This window comes from Arvicola amphibius, chromosome X, assembly GCF_903992535.2.
Source record: "Arvicola amphibius chromosome X, mArvAmp1.2, whole genome shotgun sequence".
NCBI classification, from domain to species: domain Eukaryota; kingdom Metazoa; phylum Chordata; class Mammalia; order Rodentia; family Cricetidae; genus Arvicola; species Arvicola amphibius.
The window spans coordinates 90,345,567-90,363,273 of NC_052065.1; the positions used below are offsets into that span (position 1 = coordinate 90,345,567).

At 45.0% G+C, this 17,707-nt stretch overlaps 1 protein-coding gene across 1 annotated transcript; it reads left to right on the forward strand.

Moving 5' to 3' along the window:
• The first annotated feature begins 737 nt into the window (after nucleotides 1–737).
• LOC119804368 (tumor rejection antigen P815A-like) lies at nucleotides 738–6,408 on the forward strand. The gene is given in 2 exon segments (XM_038315802.1): nucleotides 738–1,158; nucleotides 6,164–6,408. Coding segments are annotated over 2 exon segments (666 nt in total).
• The last annotated feature ends 11,299 nt before the right edge of the window (nucleotides 6,409–17,707 follow it).

The window sequence follows — 17,707 nt, forward strand, 5'->3', positions numbered from 1 at the left end:
AAGAGTGGGGCTCTAAGGCTGCAAGATGGAAAAGAATGGGCGTGGCTTGTCTGTTAAAGAGACAGAACAATCATTATAGTCATTCTCTTTGGGGTATGAAGTTTGGGGACTGTTAGTAATATATAGCTGTTTCCTCATGTTAAAAGCCTGTATCCTTCCTGCTACAAGATGTCCAAAAGTGACTTGAGTACCCCAGTGTCTGTACAAAAGAACCTGGTATACAGAAACAATAAACAGCAGTTCTATTGTCATGGGAGAATAAAACGAACTCTTAGCTCCTAAAACACCAGAAGTGTGAAGATCCTGATCACTCTTTGGGTATGTGAACTTTGTGGAGGCTTATTTCTCAGCCAATGAGCTTAACGTTCTAACGGAACATTTTTGCAAGTCCCGCTTACAGCTCTAGCATATCTTTTCCTTCCTGCTTTGTACCCTCCCACCTGAGAAAGTAGTTCCTGTTTACTCTGTTCTCCCTGGTTCACCCTCTCCAGTTCACTCCGCCCACTCTGCCCTCTCTGCTGTCTCCACCCTCTCCGCTGTCTCCGCCCTCTCCACCATCTCTCTGAGCACTTAGAAATCTTCCTAGGAGGGAGGTCCTACTTTCCTCTCTCCCAGCATGCAATGTTTCAACCGCATAAACCTGTACAGATCTAAGAAGTGAACTGCCGAACTGCCGTCCTGTGACTCGCAGGAGTTATCTTCACTTAGGTTAGCTTCTTGCTGGTTTCTTTTGTGCCATGTTTGGTAACAAAAAGCCAGACCGAGGCCCTAGTGGCTAAGATGGTAAACGAGATGGAAATAGATGCCGTTTACTGGAGCGGTACTCCCTGGAAGAAATCCTGGTGTCTTTGGCAGGGTTGATCTTCATTGCTGCCACAGCAGGTTTTCTGGCGTTCCAGTTCATCGTAAATGCCATTTATGAGGAGGAGTATGAGAGAGATGTGGCCTGGATAGCCAAGCAAAGCAGGCTTTTGTCCCCTACCTATGAGGAGGATGAGGACACTGAGGATGAAGACATGGATGATGACATGGAGGATGAGGACCAGGAAGAATTGGAGAACCAGATGGAGGAGGCAGAGGAATACAGGGCAGAAGATGAGGTGCGCATGGAAGAGGGTGCCAGAGCTACCTTCCTCATTGACTTAGCAACCTTTACCTGTAAGTTACCCATGGCCCTTAATCTGGATTCAGGTTGGGTGTTTTCTTAACCACATCCAGAGTAAACACCACATCAGAGTTGGGCTCATTTCTCAGTACCATTCCTGACTCTTAACCCTCCCCCTCTCCACTCAGCTACCATCCTCCTCCCATTCCTCAAGCTGCACCCCCACCTTCCCTTTATGCACCTTTGCTCTATCTACTCAGCTTCCTTCCCTGCACCCCTTAAGCAACTTTCCACTCCCTGCACCCATCCCCCTCCATACTAGCCTTTTCTTACCATCCCTCTCCCAGCTCCCTCCCCCTGTCATTTTAGCTTGTTCTCCCTGCTACCATCCAGCTCCCTGTACCCATTTTGTATTTTTCTTCTCCCTGCCCCCATCCCCGACTGCTCCCTTTTTGCAACTTTCTTCTCCCTGCCCCCGCCCTTGCACCTGCTCCTGCCCCCCTTTTCGCGCCTTTCTTCTGCCTGCCCCATCCCCCTGCCTGCTCCACTTTTCACAACTTTCTTCTCCTTCCCCCATCCTCCTAGCATCTCCCCTTTTTGCACCTTTCTTCTTCCTGCCCCATCCTCCTCCCTGCCCCCATTTTTGCACCTTTCATCTTCCCGCACCCATCCCCCTCCCTGCTCCCGTTTTTTAGTTTCTTTCTTCTCCCTGAACCATCCCCCTCTCCTCTCCCTTTTTTCTGCCTTTCTTCTCCAAGCCCCCATCCCCCTCGCTGTTCCCCTCTTTCCTCTTTCTTCTCCTTGCCATATCTCCCTGACTTTTTCCCCTTTTGTCCCTTTCTTCTCCCTGCCCTGCTCCCCTTTTTGTACCTTTCTTCTCCCTGCCCCCATCCCCTGACTGCCCCCTTTATCTGCACCCGCCTTCTCCCTTCCCCCATCCTCCCCCACCTCCCCTTTTTGCTCTTTTCTCCTCCAAGCCCCACCCTCCCTACTCTTTTATGCCTTCCTTATCCTTGCTCCCATCCTTGTCTGCCCCCCTTTCCCGTACCCTCCTTCTCCCTTCTCCCTTCCCCCATCCTCCCAGCTCCCCTTTTTGCCCTTCTTCTCCAAGCCCCACCCTCCCCCACCTTTTTATCCCTTCCTTATCCCTGCCCCCATCCCTGTGTTTGTTCCTCTCTTTGCAACTTTCTTTTCTCTGTCCCCGCCCTTGCACCTGCTCTCCCTTTTGTCCCTTTCTTCTCCCTGTCCCCATCCCCCTGCCTGCATCCCCTTCTCGCGCCTTTTTCCCTCGCCATCCCCCTCCCCGCTCCGCATTTTAGTTCCTTTCTTCTCCCTGCCCCATCCCCCTGCCTGCTCCCCTTTTTGCAACTTTCTTCTACCTTACCCCATCCTCCTAGCATCTCCCCCTTTTGTGTCTTCCTTACCGCTGCACCCATCCCCCTGCCTGCTTCCCCTCCTCGCGCCTTTTTTCCCTGCCCATCCCCCTCCCCGCTCCGCATTTTAGTTTCTTTCTTCTCCCTGCCCCATCCCCCTGTATGCTCCCATTTTTACCCCTTTCTTCTCCAAGCCCCACCCTTTTATGCCTTCCTTATCCCTGCCCCCATCCCCGTGTTTGCTCCTCTTTTTGCAACTTTCTTTTCTCTGCCCCTGCCCTTGCACCTGCTCTCCTTTTTGTCCCTTTCTTCTCCCTGCACCCATCCCCCTCCCTGCCCCATTTTTACACCTTTCATCTTCCAACACCCATCCCCCTGCCTTTTTTCTCCCTCCCCATCCCCCTACCTGCTCCCTTTTTCCTCCATTTCTTCTCCCTGACCCAACCTGTGCCTACTACCCTTTTTGTGCCTTTCTTCTCTCTGCCCCTTCCTCCTGCATTCTCCCATTTTTGCACCTTCTCCCTTACCCCATCCTCCTCTTCAATCCCATTTTTGCATCTTTCTTCTCCAAGCCCCATCCCCCACCTGCTCCCCTTTTTGCGTGGTTTTTACCCCTGCACCCTTCCCCCTGCCTGTTCCACTTTTTTGTGCCTTTCTTTTCCCTGCCCCCATCCCCCTACCTGTACCTCTTTTTCTGTCTTTCTTCTTTCTCCCCCAACGCCCTGCCTGCTCCCCCTTTTCGGCATTTCTCCTCCTGGCCCCCATACCACCCTGCTCCACTTCTTGTGCCCTTTTTCTCCAAACCTCATCCCCCAACTGTTGCCTTTTGTGCCTTTCCTTTCTCCGCTCCCTCCCCCACAGCTCCCCCTCTGTGTGTCCCACCTCTCTTTCCATCCTCCTATCCCCTTCCCTGCTCCCTTTTTTTGTGACTTTCTCCTCTGCTCCCCACCCCCTTCTTGCTCCCATTTTTGCACCTTTTTGTCCCTCTCTTTTTCCCAGCTCCCCTCCCCATCACTGCTCCCCTTTTTGAGCCTTTTCTCTCCCTGCTCTGTCCTCCTTCCATTTTAGCTTCCTTTTCTACCTCCTAACATCCCCTCCCTGCTCCCCTTTTTTTTGTGCCTTTCCTCTCCAGCACCCATCCCCTTACCTCTTCCTCTTTTCCTGCCTTTTATCCCTGTGCTCCCATTCCAATCCCTACTCTCACCCCCTCCCTGATCCCCTTTTCCTGTCTCAACTCTTCCTTCTTCCCTCCCCCTTCCTGCTCATCTTTTTGCATAGTTCCTCTCCCAGTTCCCCTTAACCTTCCTGCTCCTCTTTTCCAGCCTTTCTTCTCCCTGCTCCCTCCCCTCCCTCGTCCAGTTTTCATACCTTAGTTCTTCCAGATCCCCTCCCCTTCCATGCTTCCATTTTTGCACTTTAATCCCCAGTTCCCCTCCCCCTCCCTGCTCTCCCTTTTTCGGCCTTTATTCCCCAGAGCCTCTCCCCTCCATACTCCCCTTTTTTGTGCTGTTCAGCTCCCTTCCCAGCTCCCCTGTTAGTGATTTCCCTTCCTTACCTCTCCCTGATCTCTCACTCCCCTGCTTCCCTTTTGGGCCTTCCTTTCCTTCATCTCTTCTACCTGTACCCCTTTTAGCCCCTTTCTTGTCCCCTCCCTGCCTTCATTTTTGCCCCCTTTTTTTTCCTGCTCCCTCCCTCCCCCTGCTCCCTCTTTCCATGCCTTTCCTCCCCTGGCTCCCATCTCCCCCTTTTTTACACACTTCTGCTCCCTGAGCCCTCTCTCTCATGGCTCCCTTTTCTGTGCCTTATCTCTCCCTGCTCCCCTCTTCTTGCCTTTCTTTTCCACATTTTGCTTCTTCACTTCCCTCCCTTCACTCACCTGTTTCCCTGCCCCCTTCTTGCTTCTCTTGTCTCCTAATTCCTTTACCCTTATCCCTCTCCTCTTCCTATCTCCCTCCCACTCCATACTACCCTGATTTCCCTGCCCCTTCCTGCTTCTCTTATCTCCTAAGTCCTTTGCCCCTATCCCTCTCCCCGTCCCATCTCCCTCCCTCTCCCTACTACCCTGATTTCCTCACCACCCTGCTCTCTGCCTCTTTTCTTTTCCTTTTCTATCATCTCCTCCTCCCCTGTCAATTCCCTCACTCCACTCTCCCTCTTACCTTCCCCTCCCCCTCCTTGTGCTCCCTTCCTGCCTCTGCTCCCTGTCCCATCTTACCACTCCAATTTATTAAGCCCTCTTCCTTTTTCTCTCCCCATCCCTCCCCCACCTCTGCTCTTCTCTCTTCCTGCCCTCCACCTCCTGCCTCTCCCCTAGACTCATTCCTTTTTTCCACCCTTCCCTCTTTTCCATCTTTCCCTCCCTGCTCCCTCACTTACTGCTCCTTCCTCCTTACATCTCTACTTTCTTGCTGCCTCTCCTCCTTTTCTCTGTCCTTCACCCCCTCTCTTCCCTCCCCCTCTCTGATGTCCTGCTTCCCTCTCTATCTGTGCTTCTACTTCCTGCCTCTCCTCCTCTTTGCTCCTCCCCTCTCCCACTCTCGGCTCTCCTTCACATCTTCCTTACCTCTCCTTATTCCCCCTCCTCTTCTTACACCTCCATATTTGTCCTTTCCATCCCCTTTCCCCATCCATCAATCATCCCCTCTCCCTCTATGCTCCCCTCCCTTTCCTGTTCCCTTTGCTGTCTCTCTTCCCCCTCTTCCCTTTCCTCTCCCATCCCTTGCCCCACTTTGTTTTTCCTACTGCCTGTTCCCCTCCTCCTGCCTCATTCCCTTACCTACTTCATGCCTCCTTCTGTGTATGTCTCCTCTCCTCCTTTCCCTCTCTCCACTTCCTTGTTACTCTCTGATCCTTCTTCCCTTCTGTCACCCACTTCCCTTATGCTCCATCTCCCCTGTTCATCACCCATTTCCTCCCTTCCCTCTCTCCTCTGCTTTTCCTTTCTCACTCCTCTTTCTTTTTCACCCTTTCCTCTCCCATTCCCCTCTATCTTCATCCACATCCCCTTTCCCCTCTGGATCCCCCTTTCCAGTGGTACTCCCTCCTCCCATTTCTCCCTTCCCTTTTCCCCTTTTGTTTCCCTCCGTCTTCCATCTCCCTTCTTCCCTTCTTCCCCTCTCCCTCCTCCCTTCACTCTCTCCTTCCCATCCCCTCTCCAAGTCCTCTTCTTTTTCTCTTCCACCCTCCTCTTTAAAGGGAGGTCCCATCTAGGAGGCAAGGAAAAGAGCAGAATGGGAAAGTCAGAGCTGTGGGCAGACAAAGCTGAATTCAGATAAGGCTAGGTATCTGAGGATCCTGGAATCCAGCCAACAGGGGCTTATGTAGCCCTAGGTAACCAGGAAGAACAAAGTGGTAGTGAAGTTCTTTGCCTCTGTTGGAGCATCTTTCTCAAATGCAGGCCGTGTCGAGAGCTTGCCTAACCTTGTTGAATAATAGTAGAGTCTGAAAAGTAGATGCCAGTGGTTTTTTATTTATTTTTTTAGACAGATTAGTACTTTGTTGGTTATATTCTGCTAAAAATACAAAAAATACAGACTGGAGATTTTGATACCCTTCTGTCCCATGGGTTATGAATAATGTATACAGGAAAAGCTGTCAACATGCATATTTATTTTAGGATGAAGACATGTTGGGACATAGACATGTTGCTAAATTGTTCTCTCTTGTTCATGTTTATGTTCTCCAGGTGTTCTTGACTGTAAACTAAGGAAGAATATAATCAGGTTTAATGTGTTTAATTTCTTCCGTGAGCGTAATTTCCTGGTGTCTATACCAGTAGAATCGGAAGAGCCAATTGAATGTGAGTGTGAAGATGCTGACGAAGAAGCTGCTGAAGCTGCCCAGGAGAAGGAAGAGGAAGGAGATGAAACTGCAAAACTGGAAGGGGAGTTGAAAGAGGACCTGGACTCCACAGAGGACTCCCTGCCTTAGGAACACAGGTACTGGCTGCTCCCACTAACCATTCCTAACATAGCTCTGGGACTAAGAGCTTCATGGTTTTTGAAATATGTTTTTGGCAAACAAAACAGTTGTTAAATATTCATATTATTAAATATTAAATGAAATATTAAATTTATTTAAGATTAAACTAAAATAGTTTACCATCCATAATGCGCTCATATGTTAAGCAGGAGTCAGTTGTTTGTAGATGCAAGTACTTTAGACTAACTAAGAGATTGCTTACTATGGATGGGAAATTTTAGACTTGGTAGTAAAAGAAAATGAAGAGAAATTCTGTCTGTTGTTCTTATGGTGCTGATAAAAGTTGGAAAAAAATTTAAGTGTTTCAAGTGAAATCGCATCTTACGATTCATTTGTAAATTCTCAGCCTAGTTTTGATTTTGATTTTACTATCTTAAATGACATAAAACTAAAAAATACATACAGTTTTTACTGAATTGGGAATTAGGCATTATATTTCCTGTGTTCATCTTTGACTCTTTTTGTCTTTCTGAATTTTCCCATTTCTAGGTCTGGCTTTAAAAAGATGAAATTTTGTATTAAAAAAATCTTTTTCAAATTTAATTTTTGATTTAAACTTTTGATTCAATTTTAGCTTAAAATATTTTATATTTATTTATTTATTATGTATACAATATTCTGTCTGTGTGTATGCCTGCAGGACAGAAGAGGGCACCAGACCTCATTACAGATGGCTGTGAGCCACCATGTGGTTGCTGGGAATTGAACTCAGGACCTTTGGAAGAGCAGGCAATGCTGAGCCAATGAGAGTTTTATTTTATTTTATTTTATTTTATTTTTGGTTTTTCGAGACGGTTTCTCTGTGGCTTTGGAGCCTGTCCTGGAACTAGCTCTTGTAGACCAGGCTGGTCTCGAACTCACAGTGATCCGTCTGCCTCTGCCTCCCGAGTGCTGGGATTAAAGGCGTGTGCCACCACCACCCAGCTAAATGAGAGTTTTAAAGAGATGAAAATCTCATTTTAAAGAGGTAACATCTAAGTAGCTGGGGGCCTAAGGAGTATGCAGGGCTGATATATAAACATATAAAGTTTTGTGCTCTGAGAAGCAATAAAGAGAAAGACAAAACAGGCCTTTACAGTGATTGACAGTAGGATAGTGAGGTTGATAGGACCAGATTACAGAAGCTATCAAACTTATGGGAACTCTGATAACTAAAGATTGGTTAGGGAAGAACAGAAAGGAAGTGTTTTAGTTTTTACTTGTTGAGAGACAATGGCAATTCATAGAATTGGAAGTCAGCAGTGCCTTTTAAAGGGATACAAATATTGCTTGTCTCTTACTTCCTCCTACAGTTGCAAAGCCCAGAAGAAAGAAATGGATGGAGGAAGAGGAAATGGTTTTTACTTGTTTTCTCAGTTTTAGTAGTCTAGACAACTGATTTTGTTCTAAAGTTTATTATGCCGATGTCATCAACAGACATCTGATCACACAGTAACCTTTTATAGATAAATAAGGCTATGTTTGTTCATGTTAAAAATAAAAGTTTGACTTGCATTAATTACAGTCCTTTTATGTTAATGTTAATTCACATTTTTAAAAAGCTATTCGGTTTTGCCCCATTTTGAAAAAGAAAAGCAATTAGCTTATCAGGATACTAAATAATACTGATGGGTCACTCTGAACCACCAGCAGCAGCAGCTGAAAACTTGCTAAGTATACATTCTCAGACTCTACTCCAGACTTACTGAATCCGAGATCCTTAAGGCAGACCTTCAGGCAAGAATTCCTAAGTCCTCTAATACTTCTGAGCACCTGACCCTCAGAGTACCACTGGCTTGCTGCAGTAGGGGAAAGACTTGGTAGAACAAGCCTTCCTTAGCTCCAGATGTAAGTAAGAAGTAAGTGGGAACATTTTTTGGAAAGATGTTAGTACTTTGGGGATGTGCCCTTAAAGGAGATATCAGGACCCTTCTGGCCTCTTATATTTTTGCTTCCTTACTGCCATAAGGCAAGGAGTTCAATCCATCACATCTTCCTTTGCTGGTATAAGTTGCTTGCCACCAGCGAAGACAGAGTTCATGAAAGAATGCACTTATTTCCCAAGGCAGCTGCAACAAAAGCACGAACTGTGTAGCTTTGAACAATAGTTCATTTGCTCATAGTTCTTACCACTGTAAATCTACAATAAAGTTGTTAGCAGAGTTATTCCTTCTGGGGAAGCTGAGAGAGAAGCTTGTCCTTTCCTCTATGCTGTCTCCTGGAGGTTGACACCAATTTTTGCTAACAACTGTTGAGCTGCAAATCCATCCTTCTGATATTTTTCTCCATCCTTGTGTAGTATTTTTCTTTGGATCTCTGTCTCTAGGTTTGTTCTTTATCAGGGTGTCAGTGAGTGAATTGAGGGTCCACCTTTATCCAGTATTATTTCATCCTAGCATTCTATTTGTAAATATTCTTAGGTCACACCCATGGAGTCTAAGAGGGGCTTCTGCAGCACATCTCTGTGCAGGACACCATTGAACTCATTTGTAGTGAGGGGCTGCAGGCCAGCCTGCTTTTCGTTCCGCCAGGCTCCTGGCCGCCTGACTAGCTCAGCCCCAGAAATAACAACACACAAACTGTATTCTTTTAAACACTGCCTGGCCCATTAGTTTCAGCCTCTTACTCACATCTTGACTAACCCATTTCTAATAATCTGTGTAACACCACGAATGGTGTCTTACCGGGAAAGATTCAGCACGTCTGACCTTGTGGCTGGCTTCATTGCATCTGTCTCCCTGAAGAGAGGCATGGCGGTCTGGCTCAGAGAGCAGAGGCATGGTGATTTATTAACTTCCCTTCCCAGCATTCTGTTCTGTCTACTCCGCCCACCTAAGGGCTGGCCAATCAAATGGGCCAGGCAGTTTCTTTATTAGCCAATGAGAGTCCTCCATCACTCATTAAGGTATGATGGGGAGCCCACCCGGTCATAACCATTCAGACACAGTTTATAGCCAACTGAAGTCTTAATTTGAAGCAACTGTGACACCCAGGCATACCGGGACCCACGTGTATCCCTGAATATTTAGAAAAAGAAGTTTTAAGGGCAAAAAGCTACATCCTGGTATCTCATTTTGCAGCTCCAGCAGGGACGCTTTACACAAGCAAGTACCTTAACAGAAGTTGAGATAAGCAGCTACCTGGAGAAGGTTCTGCACATGCAGGCAGTTTAATGGAAACTAAGTTATCTGGGGTTTCTTGATTTCAGTTTTCTCGAACAGAGTTGGGAAATTTTCTATGGGATTCTCCATCAAGGAAATCAAATTCTAGTTAAACCTAACATAACCTCAGCAAGAATACAAGATGGAGAAACCTTTGCAATACCTGCCCCGTCACAAAGGAACAAAGATTGGGTGGTGGTCATAAAATACAGATAAAGGGAAAAACAGGGGAAATGTAAAACGATAACTTTATCATGTTTGTGGTGAAAGGCGCATGCACACGTGTGTGTGTGTCTGTGTGAATTTCCTTTATATGCTGCTTATCTTCATAATTCTTTCTGAACGCTAATTGCATCCTTCTATATATGTATATGTACATATGTATGTGTGTACAAATATATGTATTTATGTACAAACATAACATTCAGAAAGAATTATGAAGAAGATAAATACCATATTAAAGACAGAGTTCTTTTAAATTTCCTCTTTAATTATAAAAAGTTCCGAACCTGCAAAAATGTATGTATACTATTATATCCATGTGCTCATCATCCAATCTATCAGCACACCTAGAAAAAAAGGATTGAACTAAAGCTGAATTCTACCTTTTGTTCTACAAATGCTAACTACTGCCTTTAATATGGTATTTATCTTCTTCATAATTCAATTCTACGTGTGCTGACCTAAGGAAAATGAGTGGCATTGCTGAACAGAGTAATGGGTTGGAAATGATAAGGATTTTATTTTAAGTAGGAGTCTGGTTTCTACATTTAGATAAGGCTGCCTAGATTCCTGCTTATTGGCCCCAATAGTGCAATAGCATTTTGCATGTTATATAATAGCATATTTCATAGCCTAGTTTAAATTGACATTTTTTGTATGTGACCATCTCTTTACACCCCATAGAAAGTGACATTTTCAAGGTTTCAGATTACACATGCATTTACATGTTTCTTCTAAACAAGCTACACTGCATTTTTTTTCCTTAGGAGTTGCTTGAAATGCTTGATAATAAGCAGTCTGCTTTTTGTTTAGATGTCTCTTCTTAACTCCAGCATCCTGTTACATTTCCAGGGTATTTGGGGTATTATTATATTGATGAAGGTGAGCAACAGGGATATGTAGGATTCTTAATTACTTAATGCAGCTTAGCAACATTTTCTAATAAAATATTTTAAATTAAAATTGTAAATTAATAACAGAATTGCCCTAATAAAGAAGATCTGTTTAAAGAAAGTTATAGATGGAAGATCAGTGAAGGGGAAAGGACAGGGCACAGACAAGGATACTAGCAGGCCTTATTATACTTTAATACAAGTTTGTCTCAATGTTTTGAGCATAGCCTTACTATCTCCCCACATGTTCTTCGGTAACACATATAGGCTGTAATTCTTTTAGAGATTGATGTAGGTGTGTCTTCTATCTATCTGATGATTTCATTGGATAATTAATAAAGAAACTGCCTGGCCCATTTGATAGACCGCCCCTTAGGTGGGTGGAGTAGACAGAACAGGAAGAGGAAGTGAGGTAGAAGGATCAGTAAGATGCCACGCCTCTCCTAAGTGAGACAGACTACTGTGCCTCTCCTGAGAGAGGAGACAGACGCGATGAAGCTCCAGCCCAAGATGGACGTAAGCTAGAAACTTCCCGGTAAGACACCACTTCGTGGTGCTACACAGATTATTCGATATGCGTTAGTCAAGATGTGAATAAGAGGCTGAAAATAATGGGCCAGGCAGTGTTTAAAAGAATATAGTTTGTGTGTTGTTATTTCGCGTGTAAAGGTAGCCGTGCAGGAGCCAGGGCAGCAGGAACGCAGCCCATCTGCTCCCCACTACAGAACGGCGCCCAACGTGGATAACTGAATCCACAGAAAGCCTGAGAAAGCTTGGGAAAGACTAGAGTAAAGCATGTTTTCTTGATAACAGCAATTTCTCGGGTCTGAGCAAGCGCTCTCATCTAAGAGAGGCTTCCTGACTCAGCTTCAGCTGCAAAACCCTGCAGCTCATTAAGAGGTCCTGCCACAAAACACTTAAATGGTGTTGATGAAAAGCTTTTCAGTTTTCAGCCATAGCAGGAAAAAAGCTGTGCTGTTTTAAAATGCCGGCTTTCTGGGTCATCCTACCAGGGCAAACTCTGACTCTTTCAAGCAGCCGGTCCTGACTATGGAGCTTTTGAGTGTTGTTTAACACTATTGCAGCTTGCTTGCTGGCAGGGACCTTGAACTGCCACAGAGTTGTGGTGATAAACATGGGTACAGCTGGTACCGCTGCCATGAGTCTGGAAAGCTAAGGAATGGGCTGGATCTAGCTGTCAAAGACACGGCTCTAGTCCTACCGATATTGTTTGGTAAATTAAAGACTCATATAATCAGAAAAAGAGAGATATACAATAAAAGAAAGATTCAAAGTCGAAGAAAAGTCAAAATGGTTTACAATGTGTTGGAAATATATGCAGACTAAAAGTTAAAGTTCTTAAGGAAAAAAGGAAGCAGTTGGGTGTGATAGCACACACCTTTAATCCCAATGCCTGGGAGGCAGTGACAGACAAATCTCTGTGAGTTCAAGGTGTGGTTGCATACACGTTTAATCCCAGCATTGGGGAAGCAGAGGCAAGTAGATCTCTGAGAGTTCAAGGACAGCCTGGTCTGCAGAGTTATTCCAGGTCAAAGATATACAGAGAACTTGTCAAAAAATAAAAAATAAAAGTAAAAATAAACGAAATAGAGGTTAAAATAAAGCCGTACAAAGATGGAAAATACACAAAGAATCTTGATGCTGTATACGATTATGCTTTCTTTGAATTGTTTGAATGCTGAGGAAGAAGCAACAGCTGCTAAAAGATATTTGTTTATAAATGCTGCTGAACTAATCCAAGATAGATATTTTGAAAATACCTTGACTTCAGAATTTGGATCTAAGGATATAATACTTTGGAAAAGAGATTCTTCTTTTGTTTTTACAGAAAATAAGACCCTATGGATTGCATCTATCCCAATATGGTATGATAGACCACGCCCTCCTGAAAGGTTGCAGTGAACACCTTCAGAAAATTACTTCACCCAACTGATGACTGAGATGAACCTGGCACATGTTACACCATGAAGATCTGATTAACAGCGCCCCCATTCAGCAGGAAGCAGTTTGGAGAGAAATAACTGCGCCCATGTTCCCAAATATTGTTTATAAATGTTTTTTTTACATTTAAAGGGGGATATGATATGGAGATGAATAATTTGCATTGATATGGATTTTGCTTTAGTGATTTAAATTTAAGGTAAATTTTGTTATATGTATGTGTATTTCTGATACTGATTAATGTATTGTGATTGTGTAGTTCATTTAAAAATGTAATGTATATAGGTTGTTAATGGATAGTTATCAATATTAGTAAAACCTGTAGTTATGTTAGATTTTCTAGCTATATAGAGATATATTTAAGTTACATAGGCATTCTTCATATCTTTCAAAGACTACAGAATATCGCATTTTAGATGTTTTAATAACTTAAGGCTTTTCATGACAATGAGACACGTCAGCTCCTGGCAGCACCAATCTACTTAAAGAGGAAGATGGGCATCGAAGAGGCTACTTATGGAGTTTGTTAGCCATTTGGGCAAGAAACTGCTCTTGCCTGGACTATTGCATAAACTGAACACAGAGAACCCTCAGAGAGAGGACTGCTGAACTTGCCTAGAGGTGAGATGATCTCTTTGGGTTCCTGATTCATGAAAGAGTCTGCGAGACATTCTGCAGGACACAGCAGATAGTGACTGAACTGTCTTTGAAATTTCCTGCTTCACGGGAAACTCTGCTGGATACTGTGGGCCTATAGGCCGAAGATAGATGCCCCAACAATACAAAAGAACTTTGGGTGACTGTCCAGGCAGCGAGATGTCTCTATCATTTCTAGAGTTATATGGAAATTGCATATTTCTTATTTACTTAGGTAATATTGTGTTCTTCTGGAGTCTTTGATGGAGCTGAAGAATAGATAGATAGTTATAGTTGTTTTCCTTTGTTATGATAAAAGATAAAGTAGATATAAATATTGTAACTGTAATTTTTGCATGATAACTGTTTTGTTATATGTAATTTTACTATGTTAAAGTGAAAGCTTTTCTTTTTTGTTTAAACAGAAAAAGGGGAAATGATGTAGGTGTGTCTTCTATCTATCTGATGATTTCATTGGATAATTAATAAAGAAACTGCCTGGCCCATTTGATAGACCGCCCCTTAGGTGGGTGGAGTAGACAGAACAGGAAGAGGAAGTGAGGTAGAAGGATCAGTAAGATGCCACGCCTCTCCTAAGTGAGACAGACTACTGTGCCTCTCCTGAGAGAGGAGACAGACGCGATGAAGCTCCAGCCCAAGATGGACGTAAGCTAGAAACTTCCCGGTAAGACACCACTTCGTGGTGCTACACAGATTATTAGATATGGGTTAATCAAGAAGTGAGTAAGAGGCTGGAAATAATGGGCCAGGCAGTATTTAAAAGAATACAATTTGTGTGTTGTTATTTCGGGTGTAAAGCTAAGCATGTGGGAGTAGGGCGGCCGGGAATCCGGCCCACAGCTCCTCACTTCAAGAGATGGTCAGTCAGTGGTGGCCACAAAAGGAGACAGTAAAGAGGCTCAGGAAAACACTTAATGCATTACTCCATTATGCTCACAGGTCTTTGAGACTGGAGGTGTCCTGTTACCAAAGTATTAGGCCCCACTCTGAAAGCCCCATGAGACTAGATTCGGCTACCTACTACCTCAAGAGATGCTAAAACAAGTGTAGATGGTCAGAGCCGGAAAACATGTGGTCTAGAAAGCTTCCTACTCTGTTCAGAGAATAGCTCCAGAATAAAAGTGGGGGAGCCAACAATTAGGCATCTGCATAGCCTTTTTAGTCAGACCTGCAAACCATGAGAGAGAAAGAGAGAGAGACAGAGACAGAGAGACAGAGAAGCAATGTGGGTTCTGGTGCACATTGGTTGCAGGTAAGGATTTGAGGATTCCTCTGGGGTCCTCCTAACATGCTCTGGGAAGCCAGGGCTTGGAAGGCAGTTTATGTTCAGGTTTTGTTACCAGTATGAGATGGTGGCCTTCAGGAAGCCTGAAGAATGGCATAAGTTAAATGGACTGGTTAGAGAACACACATAAACAATTAAAGTCATTCAAAACAATGCCAGTCATGCTTTTAATTGTCATGATTAGGGCTGGAAAGATGGCTTAGCAGTTAAGAGCATTTGTTTCTCATGCAAAGAATCTGGGTTAGGGGTTCAGTTCCCAGCAACCATGCAATATTTCATTACCTTCTATAACTCTAGTTTCAGGGAAGCTGGTGCCCTCTTTCTCCTCTGAAGTCACACACATGCTGCACAGACACACTTGCAAGGCCAACTCTCATTTGCATACCTGGCTCTAGGTGGAGATAGGAATGGTTCTTGCAGCAGTATGGTCTCAGGTCACCACCAAGGCCTCAGGTTGCATCCCCAACCCTGGGTTTCTATGTGACCATTAGTGGCAATGTAGGACCCAGACTTGAGGTCAGAACGCCCAGCCTTGGTAGGACCATGGAACCCAACATGTAACTTAGCAGCAGCTGGGTCTGGATGTGACAATTGCCCCCAGCAGCAGTATGGCCCAGTATGGCAGTAAGACACAAACGTGGCCCGTGATCTTGGGTGTCTTCAGGGTCTTTGATGGTAACAAGAGAGGAGCAGGAGAGATAAGGCTAAAAAAGGGGGACAAAGGGAGAGGGATCAGGGAACATATATATGCAAAAAGAGGAGGAGGATAGGAAAGGGGAGGAAATACATGGAAAGGGGAGCCTGGAGGGGAACAGACAGAAGTAAGACATGGAAAGGGGAAGATAGAGGGTAACAGATAGAGAAATCAGATATGGAAAGGGGAGCCTGGAGAGGAAGAAACAGGGAAGTAAGACATGGAAAGTAGACCCTGGAGGAGGGGAACAGACAGAGGTAAGACATGGAAACGAGCCTGAAGGGGAAAAGAAAGAGAAATAAGACATGGAAAATGGAGCCTGAGGGGAACAGACAGAGGTAAGACATGGAAAGGGGAGCCAGGAAGGGAACACAGAGAGAGGAAAGACATGGAAATAGGAGGCTGGAGAGGAACAGCCAGAAGTAAGACATGGAAAGTGGAGTCTGGATTGAAACACACAGAGGAAAGCCATGGAAATAGGAGGCTGGAGAGGAACAGACACAGTAATCAGAAATGGAAAGGAGAGCCTGGAAGGGAACATACAGAGAAATAAGACATGGAAAGTGGAACCTTGACAGGGAGAGACAGAGGTAAGACATGGAAACTGGAGCCTGGAGGTGAACAATAAGAAGTCAGACATGGAAAGGGGAGCCTGGAAAAAAAAAACAGAGAGAGGAAAGACCTGGAAATCAGAGGCTGGAGGGGAACAGACACAAGTAAGACATGGAAAGGGGAGCCTGGAGAGGAATAGACAGGAAAGACAGGGAAATCGGAGGCTGGAGGGGAAGAAACAGAAGTAAGGCATGAAAGGGGAACCTGGAGAGGAACACACAGGGAACTAAAACATGGAAAGTGGAGCCTGTAGGGGAACAGACAGAGAAGTAAGACATGGAAGGTGGAGAAGAGAGGGGAAGAGACAGAGAAGACATTGAAAGGGGAGCCTGGAGGAGAACAAAAAAGTAAGACATGGAAATGGGAGCATGAGGGGGGAAAGACAGAAGAAAGACGGGGAAATGGGAGGCTGGAGGGGAACAGACAGAAATCAGTCATGGAAAGGGGAACCTAGAAGGGAACAGACAGAGGTAAAACAAGAAAAGGGTCTCCTGGAGGGGAACAGACAAAAGTGAGACATGGAAAGGGGCTCCCCGAGAACAGACAGAATTAAGACATGGAAATGGGAGCATAAAGGGGAAAAGACAGAGGAAAAAGAGGGAAATGGGAGGCTGGAGGGGAACAGACAGACAGAAATCAGACATGAAAAGAATAGGCTGGAGGAGAAGAGACGGAGGTAAGACATTGAAATTTGGAGCCTAAAGGGTACAGACATCGAAGTAAGACATGGAAAGCAGAGCCTGGATGGGAACAGACAGTGGAAAGACAGGGAAATGGGAGGCTAGAGGAGAACAAACAGACTTAAGACTTGGAAAGTGTAGCCTGGAGGGGACAAGACAGAAGTAAGACATGGAAAGTGGATCCTGAAGGAGAACAAACAGAGGTAAGACATTGAAAGCAGAGCCTGCAGTGGAAGAGTCAGAGGAAAGACAGGGAAATGGGAGGGGAACAGACAGAAGTAAGACATGGAAAGTGGAGCCTGGAAGGGAACAGACCAAAGCAAGACATGGAACATGGGGCCTGGAGAGGAGCAGACAGAAGTAAGACATGGAAAGCATAACCTGGAGCAGAAAAGACAGATTAAAACATTGAAAGGGTAGCAGGTAGGGGAACAGACACAGAGGTAAGACATGGAAAGGGGAGCCTGGAGGAAAACAGAGAGATGTAAGATATAGAAATTTGGAGCCTGGAGCTTACAGACAGAGAAGTAAGACATGGAAAAGGATCATCAGGGAAAACAGACAGAAGTCAAACGTGGAAAGTGGAGCCTGGAAGGGAACAGACAGAGGAAAGACAGGGAAATGGGAGGCAAGAAGTGAACTGACAGAAGTAAGACATGGAAAGTGGAGCCTGGAGGGGAAGAGTCAGAGGAAAGACATGGAAAAATGGAGCCTGGAAGAGAACAGACAAAAGTAAGACATGGAAAGCAGAGCCAGGAGGCTAATAGACAGATGTAAGACATGGAAAGTGTAACAGGGATGGGAACGGACAGAGGTAAGACACGGAGTGGGGAGCCTGGAGCAGAACAGACAGAAATAGGACATGGAAAGCAGAGCCTGCAGAGGACCAGAGAGAGTTAAGACATGGAAAGTGGAGCCTGGAGGGGAAGAGACAGAGTTAACACATAGGGGAGCCTGGAGGAAGGCAGACAAAAGTAAGTCTTGGAAAGCAGAGCCTGGAGGGGAAAAAGACAGAGGTAAGACATTGAAAGGGGAGCCTGGAGAGGAACAGACAGATATAAGACATGGAAATGGGAGCATGGAGGGGAACAGATAGAGGAAGG